This window comes from Lipotes vexillifer, unplaced genomic scaffold, assembly GCF_000442215.2.
Source record: "Lipotes vexillifer unplaced genomic scaffold, Lipotes_vexillifer_v1.1 scaffold597, whole genome shotgun sequence".
Taxonomy (NCBI): Eukaryota; Metazoa; Chordata; class Mammalia; order Artiodactyla; family Lipotidae; genus Lipotes; species Lipotes vexillifer.
In genome coordinates this window covers 310027-325833 of record NW_006797597.1, presented here as the reverse complement: position 1 = coordinate 325833, position 15807 = coordinate 310027, and the positions used below count along the sequence as shown (strand labels likewise).

At 40.6% G+C, this 15807-nt stretch overlaps 1 protein-coding gene across 1 annotated transcript in view; it reads left to right on the top strand.

Moving 5' to 3' along the window:
- Positions 1-15807, top strand: part of DOCK4 (dedicator of cytokinesis 4) — a 282165-nt gene that overhangs the window by 133207 nt on the left and 133151 nt on the right. The window contains 5 exon segments of the mRNA XM_007469745.1: positions 6713-6869; positions 12166-12263; positions 12372-12455; positions 12651-12751; positions 14835-14916. Of these exon segments, the coding sequence (XP_007469807.1) occupies positions 6713-6869; positions 12166-12263; positions 12372-12455; positions 12651-12751; positions 14835-14916 (522 nt within the window).

Here is a 15807-nt window from a genome sequence, read left to right as displayed (position 1 = left end):
GCTGAACATCTTCAGTTCCGTTCACCAGAGTTGCCTCAAACTCAGCTTGTCCAAAACTGAGTTCTTTATGCCATCTCCATCCTCTCCTGCGGTGAACCCTGCAGTTTTTCTTGACTTCTCACACTCACCCCCAAATCTAAATGCTTGGTTTCACGACCAGTCAGTGCCACCTCCTTGGTAGTACTTTTTTTGTGTGTGTGTGGTACGCGGGCCTCTCACTGTTGTGGTCTCTCCCGTTGCGGAGCACAGGCTCCGGACGCGCAGGCTCAGCGGCCATGGCTCACGGGCCCAGCCGCTCCGCGGCACGTGGGATCCTCCCAGAGCGGGGCAGGAACCCGTGTCCCCTGCATCGGCAGGCGGACTCTCTACCACTGCGCCACCAGGGAAGCCCTCCTTGGTAGTACTTTAATCTAGGGAATTTAAACCGGGTGTCAGAATCACCTTGAGTTTTTATTTAAGATGTTTATGGTAGTCCCAAGTCTTTTTTGCTACTGAAATGAATCACGGCCTTTAGCCACACCAAACTACATATAGCTGTCTGACTACACCTGTACTTTTTAAAACAGTTGTTTTTTAAGTTATTTTAGACTCACAGAAGAGTTGCAAAAATAGTACAGAAAATTCCCATATACTCTTCACCCAACTTCTCCTTATGTTAATGTCTTACATAACCAAAGCACATTTATTGAAACGAAATTAACCTTGGTATAATACTGTTAACACAAAACTTATTTAGATTTCACAAGTTTTTCCAGTAATGTCATTTTTCTAGTCTAGGATCTAATCCTGGATCCCACATTGCATTTAGTTGCCGTATCTCCATAGTCTTATATATGTACTTTTTTCCTCCAGTGTCTTTCTATGTATCGTTTCTTCCACATAACCTGCCTTTCTCTCCCTTGCCTGCCTGGCGAGCCTTACTCTTTGTGACTGAGGTCAGATAGCCTCTTTCCCATAGGGTTTCCTCTCCCTTCCCTGGCAGAGCTGGAATCCAGGGATCTTTATCACAGCTTTGTAATGAGTATTGACAGATGAATGCAGAGGTCAGGCATGTAATGCCCTCACAGACAGGGACTGTGTTTATTTCCTTGTTACATTCCTTATACCGAATTAAAGGACTGTCAAATAGTAGGACTTTAATAAATGTTTAGTAATGACATTAAGGATGACTAATCATACTGAAAGTATCCCCAGAAAAAGGTATTTTGCTGCCACAACTGGTTCGATTAACTGGCAATATATCGTTTCAACTGGATTGTCTAAATTACTACAGTTTTTAATTTAATTCTCTACTTCCTGCAAATTACAGGCCCCTTAATTTGATTAATATACTATGAATCTCTGTACCAGTGTATTTCTGAAGAAATTTTTCATTTATTTCTCTCAATCACATAGCTTGCATTATTGCAGATACCACATTTCTGGAAGAGTGTCTATGACTGACCATTGCATCTCTTCCTTGTGCCTAGGACAGTGGTCAAAAAGTAGCCTGGGGTATGATGCAACATTCAGTGCTGTACCAACTGATTTTAATTCTGGACAAAGAAATAGACTGTGACCATGCTGTATAATCTCACAGAAGACAGAGGCTACTCCTGCTGCCACATAGCCTGCATTTTAACTGTTCTGTAAGAATCTGAGGGAACACATCCCTCCTGTCAGATCTGATTCATCTCGAGCAAAGCAAAGGGCTGGCTTTATTCTCCCTCTTCTCTAATTTGTAATGAATTAACTTCATGCCATTTTAAAATGACTTGCACAAATCCCAGCCTATCAAAGCAAACACAGAGAATTATCCTTTCCTACGACAATGACATTGTTTTGTTCCCACAATCCAGTAGCAGCCTCAAGAGGCTGTGGTCATGTCGCCTTGTCTCTCCTAGAAGGAATGGCTCAGTGAATCGTTCCCTCATCTCTCTGTCATCATACATCTACCGTAACGCCAGGAAGACTTTGGCTGTGTCTGTGTCTGTCGCAAGAGGACAGGAAGGACAGTCCTTCTTATTCTCATATCCATATTGCCTTGTTCCATGCCTGCACTGGATTTGATGAAAAAAATCTTCCCTATGCCAAAACCAAATCAGTTGTGTTCCAAGTGTTCCCCGGAATGCAAGTGATCCACATTTAACCCTCCATGTAGTTTAGGGGTGTGACTGGATTCCACTGCGGTGACAAAACCATCTATCAACTACGTGCAGTGTAATTTTGTGCAAAACTGCAGTTTCTTGGTGTCGAGCCTACATTGCTCAGATTCGCAGGCCTTCAGACACCCAGCCACAACTCCTGTGTACTGTTTTTACAATTAAAACACCGGCAGCACCATGCTGTCCTTTACCAGCTCCATTTCCGTGACTTCATTAACTCTTAGCCCTTCACCCGGAAGGAGATTGCTCATTCCTGTTTGTTTTCTCCCGTCCATGCTGTGGTTCTCACAGTGCAGACCCTTCTCCCACCTGGCAGAAGAATCGAATTCACTGCTGACTCTTGCTCACTCCCTGGCTTCTGCTGGTGAGCTGTGTATTTCCTCTTAAGAGTCTGGACAACCTTTTTGGCTTAAACCCTTGCTGACCACTGCCCCTGCCTTACAGGCCCATCTTCTGGAACCCATTTCTATTCTTCACTGATCTTCAACCTCATTTCTCTTCCATAAATTCTCTCTCATCAAGTGATTGAACGAATGATCTCTATCTCACCTGTTGTGTTTCCAGTCTCCCATGTCATGCCTTCTCTGCTCCTACCTGCCCCTCTTCCCCACTGCATCCAGATCACGTGATCCCTTTTGCTCCCTGAGTGGTTTCAGAACGTCAACTAGCCATTTCACTGTAGGACTCATAGCCATTTCATGTATGAAACTATTTCAGACCCACAGACCACTCTAAGCTCTCTCCCAGGGTGTCTTCCACAAACATACTTTTTTTTTGAAAAATGAACTTTGGGGGGGTCTTTCTTAGACATACCCACCATTCAGTATGTTATCTATAAATTGATACATTTTAAATTTGTTATAGCAAAACTCAAAACCTGGTTAAAACAAGAGTCATTGGAAGAGTCATCGTAGTCATAACTACTGTGTCGTATAGTAGTTGTAAGCACAAACTTTGGTTCAGATCCTGGCTCTCATCGTTACTAATACTGTGATATTGAGGAAATCACATAAGCTCCCCAGTGTCCTGCCTCATAGGATTATTATCAGAATAAGAAAATACACACAGAGTACTTAGCCTAAATGGTGGTTGCTTGGATTGCCTTTAAAAGCTCCAGTGTTGTGTGATGTGTTATGGGTGCAAGCTGAAAACCTCAGAGGACAAGAAAAGATAGGCCATGAGATTTTCTCTGCAGGCCACTTAAGTTCTTTGGAAATAGATTAAAACTCTAACCCCATACCTAGCGTATGGCTTTGACTCTTACTGGACAAAAAAACCAGCTCTGAACTCCTGGTAAATATTATAGTAAAGGGTTCACAGAGACCAAAGGGTAATTATGTACTTTTCTTTACTGAATTTAAGGGTAGAATTCCTACCCACCCACCCTCACACTTGCTCCCCACACCAACAGCAACACACACAGCACACACATATGCACACCAGTATTGTTGGTGCAAGGTCTTCAGATAACTTTTGTGTCCAGAGTAATGTTTGTATTAGTTACTGTATTTTGCATTGAGTAAGGGTGATAGAGTTTAGCTGTAAGAAGCTCTCAAGGTGTCACATCTCGGAATCAGAGAGACTCTGATGCTGAGGTCTTGGTCCCCCAGGCTGGGAGAGAAGTGCAGTGAACTAGAAAAGGTGACACTGACCTGGCCACAGTGACTGGCCCCGGTGAAGACAGCCAAGGCTTCTATTCACGGTGCCCGCTATGGACATGACACAGCAGTGACTGGTCCCTGACTGCCAGTTGAACTACATGAGCTCAGCAAGCAGGAATTCTAAGAGACTTCCAGAAGTGCTCAAGAGCAGGCAGTTAGTTAGCTGGGGGGAAGGGGGTTAAGAGATCTATCTATAGGGGCAGGATTTCTGTGAACAGATGGAGCATACCAGGCCAGGGCATACTCCAGCTTCTGGGGAGGAGGTCTGGAAATAGCTAGACAGTGTCTAGACTGGGTTTGCGTGAGACTTCAGTCCCAATAGGAGGTATGGTTCGACAAATGGAGCACAAGTCAGGCTGGGGATGGCAGACCAGAGCATGTTTCTGACCCCATAGACCAGATCCAGGCAGGAAATAGGTCCAGTATGGGTTGCTGTGACTCAAGTTATAGCTTGCTGTGCTCCAAGCCCTGATACCAAGAACAAGATTGAGGAGAGGGGACGGTGACCCCAAGTTCCAGAACATTACTTTGCCTAAGCACTTTTTCTCAGGAAAGCATCTGAAGTGTTCACTTTATAATTATTCTTTAAACTATGTATGCATTCTTCTGTCTAAATGAAATATCTTGCAGTAATAAAAGAAAGCATTTGGAGTCATAACATGAGAAGAGAGTTATGGAGGCTGTTTATTGTATTTGTTGGTCCTCCTGTTACTGGACAGGTGTGCTGGGAAGAACATCTTGTAATATTCTGATTCTGTTTCTCTCAACTTGTCAGAGAGGTCTTTCTTAAAGATTTATTATTAAAATTTTTTTGTAAATCACACAGAGTAGTCTAGAAAACCAGAGGGATTCTGTGCTTAATTTCCTACCTGTTCCCAAGACACTAGCCTTGAAAATATTTAAAGAAATAAGGTTCCTAAGTTTATACTCAAAATAAGCTAAGCTATACCATCTCTGTATCTGTTACAATATTTTTTCTCAGAATTTTAATATAAAATCACCTTCATTATAAAAGCAGTATATAGATAAATAAAATAAAAACACCAGACTGTCATTACCCAAACAATGTCAACTGTTCACCCCTTAGTGTATATCTTTCTGAATGTTCTTCTGTATGGACTTCGTTTACCCAAATGATACATATTTTTAATAGACTTTTTAAAAGAGCAGTTTTAGTGTACAGTAAAGTTGAGAGTAAAGTACAGAGATTTCCCTTCCACCCATTGCCTCCACACATACGGAGCCTCCCCCATTAGCAACATCACTCACCAGAATGGTACATTTTTTACCAAGGGTGAACCTACATTGACACATCATTATCACCCAAAGTCCATAGTTTACTGTAGGGTTCACTCTTGGTTTTGTATATTCTGTGGGTTTGGACAAATGTATAGTGACATGTATCCATCATGATAATATCATACTGCCTTAGAAAAATCTGTGCTCTGCCTGTTCATCCTTTCTCCTACTCCCAAAACCCCTGGCAACCACTGATCTTTTTTACCGCCTCCATAGTTTTGCCCTTTCTAGAATGTCACATAGTTGGAATCATACAGTATGTAGCCTTTTCAGATTGGCTTCTTTCACTTAGTGATATGCATCAAGGTTCCTCCATGTCTTTTCATGGCTTCGTAGCTCACTTCTTTTTAGCACTGAATGGTATTCCATTTTCTGTTTGTACCACAGTTTATCTGTTCATGTACTGAAGGATATCTAGATTGCTTCATTATATATTTTTTTTAATTTCCTTTTTTCAGTTAATGACTTTTCCAATCATTAATTTTTCTTTAATCTCATCTAGAACTTAGTCAATGTATACATTTCAAAAAAAAAAAAAAATCCTTTTCAGCAAGTTTGTCCAAATCCAGGACCATTACATTGTACCTGGCTATCTATCTCTTAAGTCTAGAACAATCCTTTTTTTCACGAAACTTGACTTGAAGGTACAAAGCCAAGCATCCTACAGAAAGTGCTGCCTTCTTGTCTGGTTGCTTCCCCCTAACATTCAGCGTGTTGCTCTGTCCCTCGTATTTCCTGTGAAGTAGAAATTGAACCTGTAGGTGTAACAGATTCAGGTTCCACAGTTTTGTAAGAACACATTGCAGATGATGATGTGTTTCTTTGCGTTGCCCTGCGTTAGAGGGCTGACAACTCAGTCCCCCCATGGGCATCCGTCGTGACAGACATCTGTCGTGACAGACATCTGTCGTCTGGCCAGTAGGAGGTAACCTGTGTGGCATCCTATGCATGTTCATTTCCTCATCAACAGTTTTCCTGCTGGTTTTAGCACTTAGCGACAATCATTGACTAAAATAAGAATTACACTAGGAATATGAAACTGTATTTTTTAAAACCTGTAATTCCTTTTACATTTGTTGGCTGGCATTTTCTGTAGAGACTTCTCAACATAGTGGAGCTATTAGATTATCCTGAAATACAGAGTCCTTTAATTGCCAGTTTTCAAAGTAAGGAGCTGTTTAATATCCGCCTCAGAGGAGATGTGGGAAGAATGTAAGCACTTTTCTTAAATGCGGTGGTCACTGCAGTATGACTTCTGGAGCACTTCCAGGCTCTATGATAAAGGCGTTATGTAATCTAATTCTTATGACGGCAAAATGAGGTTATAGAGAGAGAAAATGGAAATCACAAGAGGTTAAACAACTTGATACAGTTACTTGTGTGGGAAGTAACAGAGATAGGATTCAAACCCAAATGGGTCTGAGTCCAAAATCCGTGCGTAATTCCTCGTAGACATTTTTGTTGCATTTTACTTAAAAGCCAAATTCTATTTGTAATAATATTTGGAATATTTCCCAGTTCATAAACACTAGAGATGGACATCGTGCTTAATAATTCTCATGAGGTCTCTTCTCTCCCCTATCCCATTTTTAAAAATATTTTTTGCAGTGTGAAGAAAACACAAATCTTCAGGATACTACCCGCTACCTCAAACTTCCTTTTTCCAAGGGCATTCTCCTGGGGAATAATAATCAAGCCATGAAGGCCACGAAGGAGTCTTTTTGGATAACATCTTTTCTCTGTTCCACAAAACTCACACAAAATGGTAATGTATAATACTGTTTTATTTGAAAGCCCTTGTATTTAAGTAGTCATGTGAATTTTGATAGGATATTCAATAAACATCAATGTTATGTATAATAACTTTGCACTAGAAAAAATGTTGATCTTTCTGTTTGTGATTTCCAATAATATGAAAACAATTGTGACCCAATGATCTCTTAAATGCATGTAGTTTAAGGACTATAGAATTATCCCAGTATTGGAACCCAAGTACACAACTCTTCAAAATAAACTGTCAAACCCAGCTGCTTTAAAAAAAAAAAAAAAAAAAAAAAGACCAGGATTACCACCACCTTAATTTCTCTTGCTTTATAGCTCCATAGACAGTGCTAATTGCAGACTTTAGAGTGAAGGCTGTTTTTTGTTTAATTAGATGGATATTGCTTTTCTATTCTAGCATTACTTTTTATGTCAGTGATTGTTTAGCAAGTTATGATTAATAAAGCAAGCTCTTCTCCTTGGCAAACTGTCGTGAAAACATTGTCTATAATGAAGGAAGCAAATTAAACATTTTTGAGTTCTTCATGGTTGCCATGTAAGCCTTCTGGAAAGCATCCTGAATGCCATATTAATAAAATCAGATTCATTATGTTGAAGAGAATCACGTCATAATAAGGCACAGTTCTTCCTTGACTTAGGATTGGGTTACATCCTGATAAACCCATGGTAACTTGAATAAGGTAAGTAGAATATGCATTTATTACACCTAACCTACAAAACATCATAGCTTAGCCTAGCCTACATTAAACATGCCCAGAACACTTACATTAGCTTACAACTGGGCAAAATTATCTAAGACAAAGCCTATTTTATAATAGTGTTAGATATCTCATGTAATTTATTGGATACTGTACTGAAAGTGAAAAACAGAATGGTTGTATAGGTACAGAATGGTTGTAACTGGTGTTGGTTGTTTACCTTCAAGATCACATGGCTGTCTGGGAGCTGGGGCTCAATGCCCAGCATCGCAAGAGGGTATTGTACCTGTGTTAGCATGTGGCTAAGCCAGGAAAAGCGCAAAACTCAAAATTAGAAGTATGGTTTCTAAATGATTTCATATCACTTTCACACCCATGTAAAGTCAAAAAATCTTAAGTCAAGCCATCCTAAGTCAGGGCCCTGTATTGTGAGTCAAAAAATGCTCCTGTGCTTAAACTTTTGTAAGTGTTATTAATTCTTTCTTCTGTGTCACATAGTAAGAAATATATTTCTTTTCTTAGAACATGGAATGAGAAAAGAAGCAAATTGTGGCATTGTTATAATGACCACTTTTAAGATACCACTCAATTTGTCATGCATTGCTACTGTATTTATGCAGAAGTTGGCAAATGGCAAATGATTCTTTCACATTTATCTTGGGTTTTGTTTCTCCCCTTCCAAAAGTATATTTGGGAAATATTTTTAAAAATCAACTATATAATTCATTTTTAGTAAATCTGATTGAAAGTAGCTATTGCCAAGTCATGTCATTATACCAGACTTTATCAGTATTCAGTGGTTAATGATTTTACTTAAATAAAACCTTCATTGACAGAACTCTATAATGACTATAAAGCATTTACCTCAGACATTTTTTGTGGGAACAGTCTAACCCCATGGAGGTTATGAAGATAATAAAATCAACATGTTAGTGACTCCCTTTGGTGGAATTTTTATTCATCCCATGTGGGTTAGTTGTGTGTCTGTTATAGAGTCTAAGTTCACATTTAACTGATTGTCTCCATTAGACTATTTTCAGCTTGTGTTAGTTATCTGTTGCTGCTGTAGTGATTACTGCAAACTAATTGGCTTAAAGCAACAATAATTTATTATCTTACAATTTTGGAGGTCAAAAGTCTGCAGTCAGTTTCATGGGGCCTAAATCAAGGTGTCGGCAGAGCCACATTCCCTCTGAAATCTCTTGGAGAGAATCCTTTTTACCTACCTTTTCTAGCTTCTAGGAACCACCTGCATTCCTTGGCTCCAGGCCCCTTTCTCCATCTTCAAAGCCAGCAGCATAACATCTTCAAATCTCTCTGATTCTAACTGTCTTCCATCTTTTAGGAACCCCTGTGATTAGAGTGGGCCCACCAAATCATCCAGAATAATACCCCTATTTAAAAGATCTTTGGGCTTCCCTGGTGGCACAGTGGTTGAGAGTCCGCCTGCCGATGCAGGGGACACGGGTTCGTGCCCCGGTCCAGGAAGATCCCACATGTCGCGGAGCGGCTGGGCCCGTGAGCCATGGCCACTGAGCCTGCGCGTCCGGAGCCTGTGCTCCGCAACGGGAGAGGCCACAACAGTGAGAGGCCCGTGTACCGAAAAAAAAACAAAAAAAAAGATCTTTAACTTAATCACACCTGTAAAATCTCTTTTGCCATGTAAGATAAACAGATTCACAGGTTCCAAGGGTTAGAATACGGACATCTTTGGGGACCATTATTCTGTCAGTGACACAAATCTAACAGTAGATTATCTGCCATCAAAATATTCGGCCCTGCATCCTTCACTTTTTCTAGTTCTAGGGTTTAGGATATTAGAATTGTGAACATAATACAGAGGGAACAAAATCCTGATAATTAGAAGCTGCTACTTTGTAAAAGCAAAGAACGTTTTCAGCTAAATAAACTATTCATGAAACCGTTATATTAAACATCTCACTATATGGAAGGCGATGCTTGACTCATTGTTGAAGACTAATAAGTGCTTAATTATCATTTTGACATTGATTAACCTTGTCAGTGTAAGACAGCTCAAAATGAAGCAGGAAATGAATAGTGTGTTTCAGACATGGGAAGGAGGAAGGAAGTTAGTTGAGCTTTCTGAAATTTCCATGCTAGACACATGTCTCTGTGTAGAAGTAATCCAGTTCCAAATTGGAATTAAATTGGCTTTGTATTCATTTTACTTGACTTGGAAAGTTTACAGATCCCATTACCATTACAATTGGGCATTTAGTAAGTGATGTGGTCTCTAGGAACAGTTTCCTAGAGCAGATTTGCATTTCAGGGTTTCTAAAGTGTGTCTGCACACTCTCTGTGTTCCAGTGTCATTCTTAGATAGCATACCGAGGCCAGAGCACTCAGCTAGACGTCTGTGATTGCCAAATCAAGTAGATATTTTAAGCTTCTTAAAAGTGGGGATCAGAAAAGGAATTACTTGTTTGTCAGCTTCCTTGGACTGTTAAACATAACTGTTTAAAAAGTTATGAGAAAATAAAAGCAGTGCTTAAATTAAGTCTAACATTTGTGCAGGTAGTGACTGCCCTACGTCCCTTTCCTACCCCCAGTGATGGGTGGTTTATTCAGTCTCTTCCTGAGATTATGATTAAAAAAAAACAAAAGTAGGGATCATGCCATCTACCTATTTTATAGCTCTTGGTAGATTAGGCATACAGTCAGTATCCATGTAAATGTTAATTGAATGGAATTTATAAAATTATAAAATTCACATTTTTCAGAAGTAGGTCCTAGCTCCAAATTTGCAACAAATGGCTAAAATAGAGGCCCAAGAGATGACAATTTTGGCTTGATTCTGAGTTCTTGGCATACATGAATTTTTTTTTAAGTATTTAAATTTTTTATTTTAATTCTGTAACAATGACATTTTGCTAAGGAAAAAAAAAATGTTTCCTCACACAACAGATCTTTGTTTTGTTTTGTTTTTGTTTTTGCGGTACGCGGGCCTCTCACTGCTGTGGCCTTTCCCGTTGCGGAGCACAGGCTCCGGACGCGCAGGCTCAGTGGCCATGGCTCACGGGCCTAGCCACTCCGCGGCATGTGGGATCTTCCCGGACTGGGGCACGAACCCATGTGCCCTGCATCGGCAGGCGGACTCTCAACCACTGCGCCACCAGGGAAGCTCTGACCAATCATTTTTTAAAAGGTTTCAATCATACCTCCAGGGTGTCCGAGTTAGACATGAATATTTAACATTTTCAGGATTTTCTGTTATGAAAATAGTCATAAATCTCTTTTTCACTGTCAGTATGGAAAAAAGATTCCCTCATTTTTCTAGTTCTAAATCCGCCTCCTCCTCTTACCCCTATTTGCTATAGGCAAATATTCTCATTTAGTACCAAATTTCTTTCTTTTGTTTGTGAAGTTTTTCTTTTGAATCTGACTTTGGTGGAGGTTGCTTCTATCTCCTCTTGAGATTCTTATGCTGTTTTCACATCTTTACTCACTACATCATATTTTCTTTCTCATCATAACTGCTCTTCCTTGATCTCTTGGATTGTGTTTGTTTGGTTTGTTTCTTGTTTCCACATCGGTCTTTCTGTCTCACAGCAAGTCCCATTTGGGTTTTTCTTGAAACAAGTACTTTGAAGTAGAAAACCCCTCCTGGCTTCTCTCTTGGCTGTTCTAGTCTCTCAGCCCCACTGAGCACCAGGAGACCAGCCCTGCCAGGTTCCCCTGCCCAGGGCACATCCTGCTCGCACGTGCCTTGTCAGTTCTTACTGCTTTCATTGGCCTCCAGACACCACCGTCTCCCTGATCCCTTTGGAGACCAGTGAAGCTGGACACCATGTTCAGGACCTTCTACCCAGGAAGGATGAGGGAAGGATTTATTCCCTCACGAGGTGAAGAGGTTCCCTGAGGACCCTGCTAGACTCAGGGGCCCCGTGTTGTCAGTTCAGGGAAAGGAGGAAATTGAAGAGCTGGGCCGGAGTCTAGGATGGAAGATGATCATGGAGTCCAGGAACTGGCCCTCTCAGGTCCAAAGGCTCACTAGATGGTCTGACAATTGACTGGCTTTGTCATCACTGTGCAGGGACCTTCTAGTCATGTCAGGTTTGGGCCACATTGTCAAGAAGACCTTCATTGCCAAGTGGAATTTGTTGCTAGGCAGAGTGCTATATGCTGGGGGCACAAATATGAATAAAGTGGGTTCCCAGCCCTCAAGAATCTCCCACTTTAATGGGAGGAGGCAGAAAATCATTCAGCCAGTATTTACCAAGTGCCTGCTGTGTGCCTGCCCTGTTCCAGATGCTGGCACTATGTTAGGGCCAAACTCGCACACTCTCTTGCTCTGCTGGAATTTACAGTCTAGTGGGGGCAAAGACAGATAGCTAGCCTGAGAACTGAAGGATAAGTAGGAGTTTGTAAGTCAAGGGCATTGGGAAGGGAGAAATAATTAGAATACACTGTAATAAATGCCATTTAGAGGCCTAGTGGTAGGGCCTGGGAGCCTGCAACTTGGGTGACCAAGAGGCAATGTGTGTAAGAATTGAGCGTTTACAGTAGAACACTTTCGTGTTCTCTATTAGGGCAACTAATTTTCCTTTTCTGTTTGGAAAGGTGATATGCTTGATCTTTTGAAATGGAGAACTCACCCAGACAAGATCACAGGCTGTCTCTCTAAATTAAAAGAAATTGATGGCTCAGAGATAGTAAAGGTATATGCTGTTTTGTTATCCCTCTCTTAGAAATTCATGGGATAAAGAATATTTAGAGGGGAAGGACAGAGGATATTTTATTTATGCTTTTACTTCTTTATCCAACAGTTTCTGCAAGATACACTGGATACCTTGTTTGGAATTTTAGATGAAAATTCCCAAAAATATGGGTCTAAAGTGTTTGATTCTTTGGTGAGTTTCAATTCACTTTAATTATATCTTAATTTTGTCTCTTAATTTTGACTTTCCTAAAGCTGTTTATAAATGTGCACATAATAGCATGAGCTTACTTGAAAAGAAATCTTCCCCCTCCCCTCTACCAAAAAAAAAAATCTTGGTGTGTGTTCAGTTTTATAAAGCTCCATTTTTTTTTTTTTTTTTTTTTAGGTTCACATAATAAATTTGCTGCAAGATAGCAAATTTCATCATTTTAAACCTGTAATGGACACTTATATTGAGAGTCATTTTGCTGGGGCACTTGCATACAGGTAAGACCCTTTATCTTGTAATTGGTGGAGAAGCAGTTTCTTTTGAGTTTTTAAAGCAGAACCAACTATATAGGAAAATTCAAAAGGGAGTGTGTAGGAAGAAATGAAGCACAACCACTGAAGTGTCTCTTGCGACAGTTTCTTCCTTTCTCACACACCTTCTTTTAATGGCTGGAACTTACTTTGATTAAAAGGGGGAAAAAAAGAACTTCCTGAATTCTGTTCCTGAAACCTAAAATATAAGGTATTTTCTTCTTGTCTCTGTTTCACTTGATATTCTTTAGTCTAAAATATCTGGTTATTTCACTTTGGCTGTCAAGAGCCCCATTTAATCACCACACTCCTTGATGATTCTAGATGTCTTTAAGAAAGAAAAATGATGGGAAAACAATCTTTGCCATCATACCATTTTAAAGTCATTTGTTCATTCATCTGTTAATATTTACTGAGTGCCTACTGCATACCAGGCACTATGCTTTGTGCTGATCATATGAAGACCTGGTCCCTGGCTGCAAGCAGTTCAGTCATTGGACTCTACCCTTTGTTATCAGCTGCCATTTTAACTGCTGGTCCTTTCCTGTCAGCTCAGATTATGCAAGCAAGGCTAAAAGTGAATGAATAATGTCATGCTTTAGCTGGTTCCTGCCTCCACGTAGCCCAGGTGATAGTTGCCAGAAGGTGACAATGTCCCTCCTTCTGTCCTATCATGACATCTTCCCGGTTTGGGGCCTTGCTTAAATACAGCCCTGAAATGTACCCCAAAGTTCTATCTCCCCATTACACTGCTGTCATTGCTATTCTGCCAGAGTTTTTACCTTATACTTTAAGCACCTATGGGTATGTACATGCACAATCATCTATTCCCAGAGGTGTGTTTAAAGAGCATGGAATCAGGGTTTTCCCCATCTATGTATTGTATAAAAGATAGTAGGTAATCAATTAAGCATTTGATCCCGTTCCTTTGGGTATTCCCCACCATGGCCTGGTAAGATTTACGCCTCTGACGTTTAAATGAATGGAGTCATTTTTGCAAGACTTGACCCTCTGCCAACATGAGTTTTTCAGAGGGTGAAATGTAACAACAGGGATAGTTTTGAAATGTTGGCCCGACTTTGCCCCTTGGCCTAACAATTTGGGCTCTGGTGTGAGGTGGTCACCACCTCTGACTGAGACTATCATTGGAAGGTAGAGAAAGAGGGTGTAATTTCTAAATTTCAGGTTGGCCAGGAAGGCAGCTAATAAGTCCTAATAAGACAAATAAGGCCCGTGGAATCGTCTTGAGCTGTGGGTGGCCAGAAACTCACCGACAGATCATCTTCAAAAGAGCACTCCCAGCAGCATCTACCTACTGGCACATCCATGGATTCTCTCCCGACAGAAAAGAGGAGCATTTTTAAAAATTGCTCTGTTTCCTAGAAATCAAGAACTGACCAGTGTTAACGGTCACACAACTGCAATCTTGAGGATTTGCGGGGGTGGAGGTTAATTCAATTTTTGTTTCTTAAAACAATGAGACTTGGGTTTTCTGGAAATTACTAAGGCATACTTTGACGGTAAGGCTCATTCTTCCCACAGGTCAGAGAATTGGCTTGATAACTCCATGGGGGTGTGCTTTGAAATGGGGAGGTATTACCTTCATCCCTCCTCACACCCCCTTTTGCCTCCAGCCGAGTATTTCATCCAACTGTTTACATAGTCGCTGGGGAGGAAATCCCAATTAGCAGTTGTCCGAGATTGACCATGACAGTCATATTCAGGCACTCCCTTGGCCAGAGTCCTTTTCTCAGATATTTGTGTTCACCCACTGGAAGCACTGCCAGAAACAGCAGGGCCGATGGAATATGTCCAGATTGAAAGGAATCTCGCTGGGAGGAAGTGTTGTTTCTCTTTTCAGCTTCAAAAAAGGGGTAGTGACATTGATAGGCAGACTTTGTAAAATTATTATGTTATGGCAGTTTGACAGAAAAATGTGAGAACTGTTGGGAAATGAAGCCTCCTCATGATAAACATAAGCATTTGATTTGTTGGCATTTAATTGAGAATGAGAGCAATTCTACCTTCTGCACGTCTCCTTGTATTTTAGAGATCTCATCAAAGTGCTCAAGTGGTATGTGGACAGGATCACGGAAGCGGAGAGACAAGAGCACATCCAGGAGGTGTTGAAGGTAATGACACGCTGTCAATAACAGATCACAGTCTAACAGTGCTGTTGCGTGGTGATGCCTAAACGAATTGGTTTCCTCTACACAGACAGTAATTGGTGATGATGTATTACTGACATTCCAATTCAAGGATCTTAATCAGTTTATGGCTACTCCAGAGCTGATGAAATTTGAAAGGGACTTTGCCAAGCTTGCCCACTGGAACCTGCCTGGCATTGAATCCTTACTCCTCTGGGCTCTGAACACTTGAAGTCTAGGATTGGCAGGAGGAAAGGCTGAAAAGAAGACTGCAGATGGGCAGTTAAGCTTAGAAGTTCCTGGCTCTTGGTTCCACCACCCTGACAGAGACCCTCTGAGGGCCATTTGTCTTAAGAGAGGATAATAGGATGGCTTAGCAGGGATCACAGTGAGGAAACCTGAGGTTTTACTGGGTATCATGGTTTAGCACTGCCCATATCTCTGGGCCCTATGTGCTCAGTATATATGGAGATGTTGATACCTTACCTGCAAACATGTTTGTAAAGAATATAGATTCTTAAAAGGATTGTCCATAACAGCTCTGGCAGTCTTTTGATTTCTATAATTGAGTATACCCTATTTGATGTCAGTAGATAAAAGTAAACAGGTGTACATTTTAAAAAACAAGCATTTTACTCATTATAAACTTGTCATTTTGGACCAATTGAAGGTAAAATGCAAGTGGCAAGAGTACCTACCAGCAAAGCAAAATAATTTTTGAAAAACAGACCGCTGTCTCTTTGTTGATTAAATTTAAAAAATCATCTGAGGATCAGAAACATTTAAAGTTTATACCTCTCAAGAATTACATAGAATTTTAAAATTATCTATACGTTTTCTCTCGTTAGGCATCAGAGAAAAATGGCCCTTTCCCTA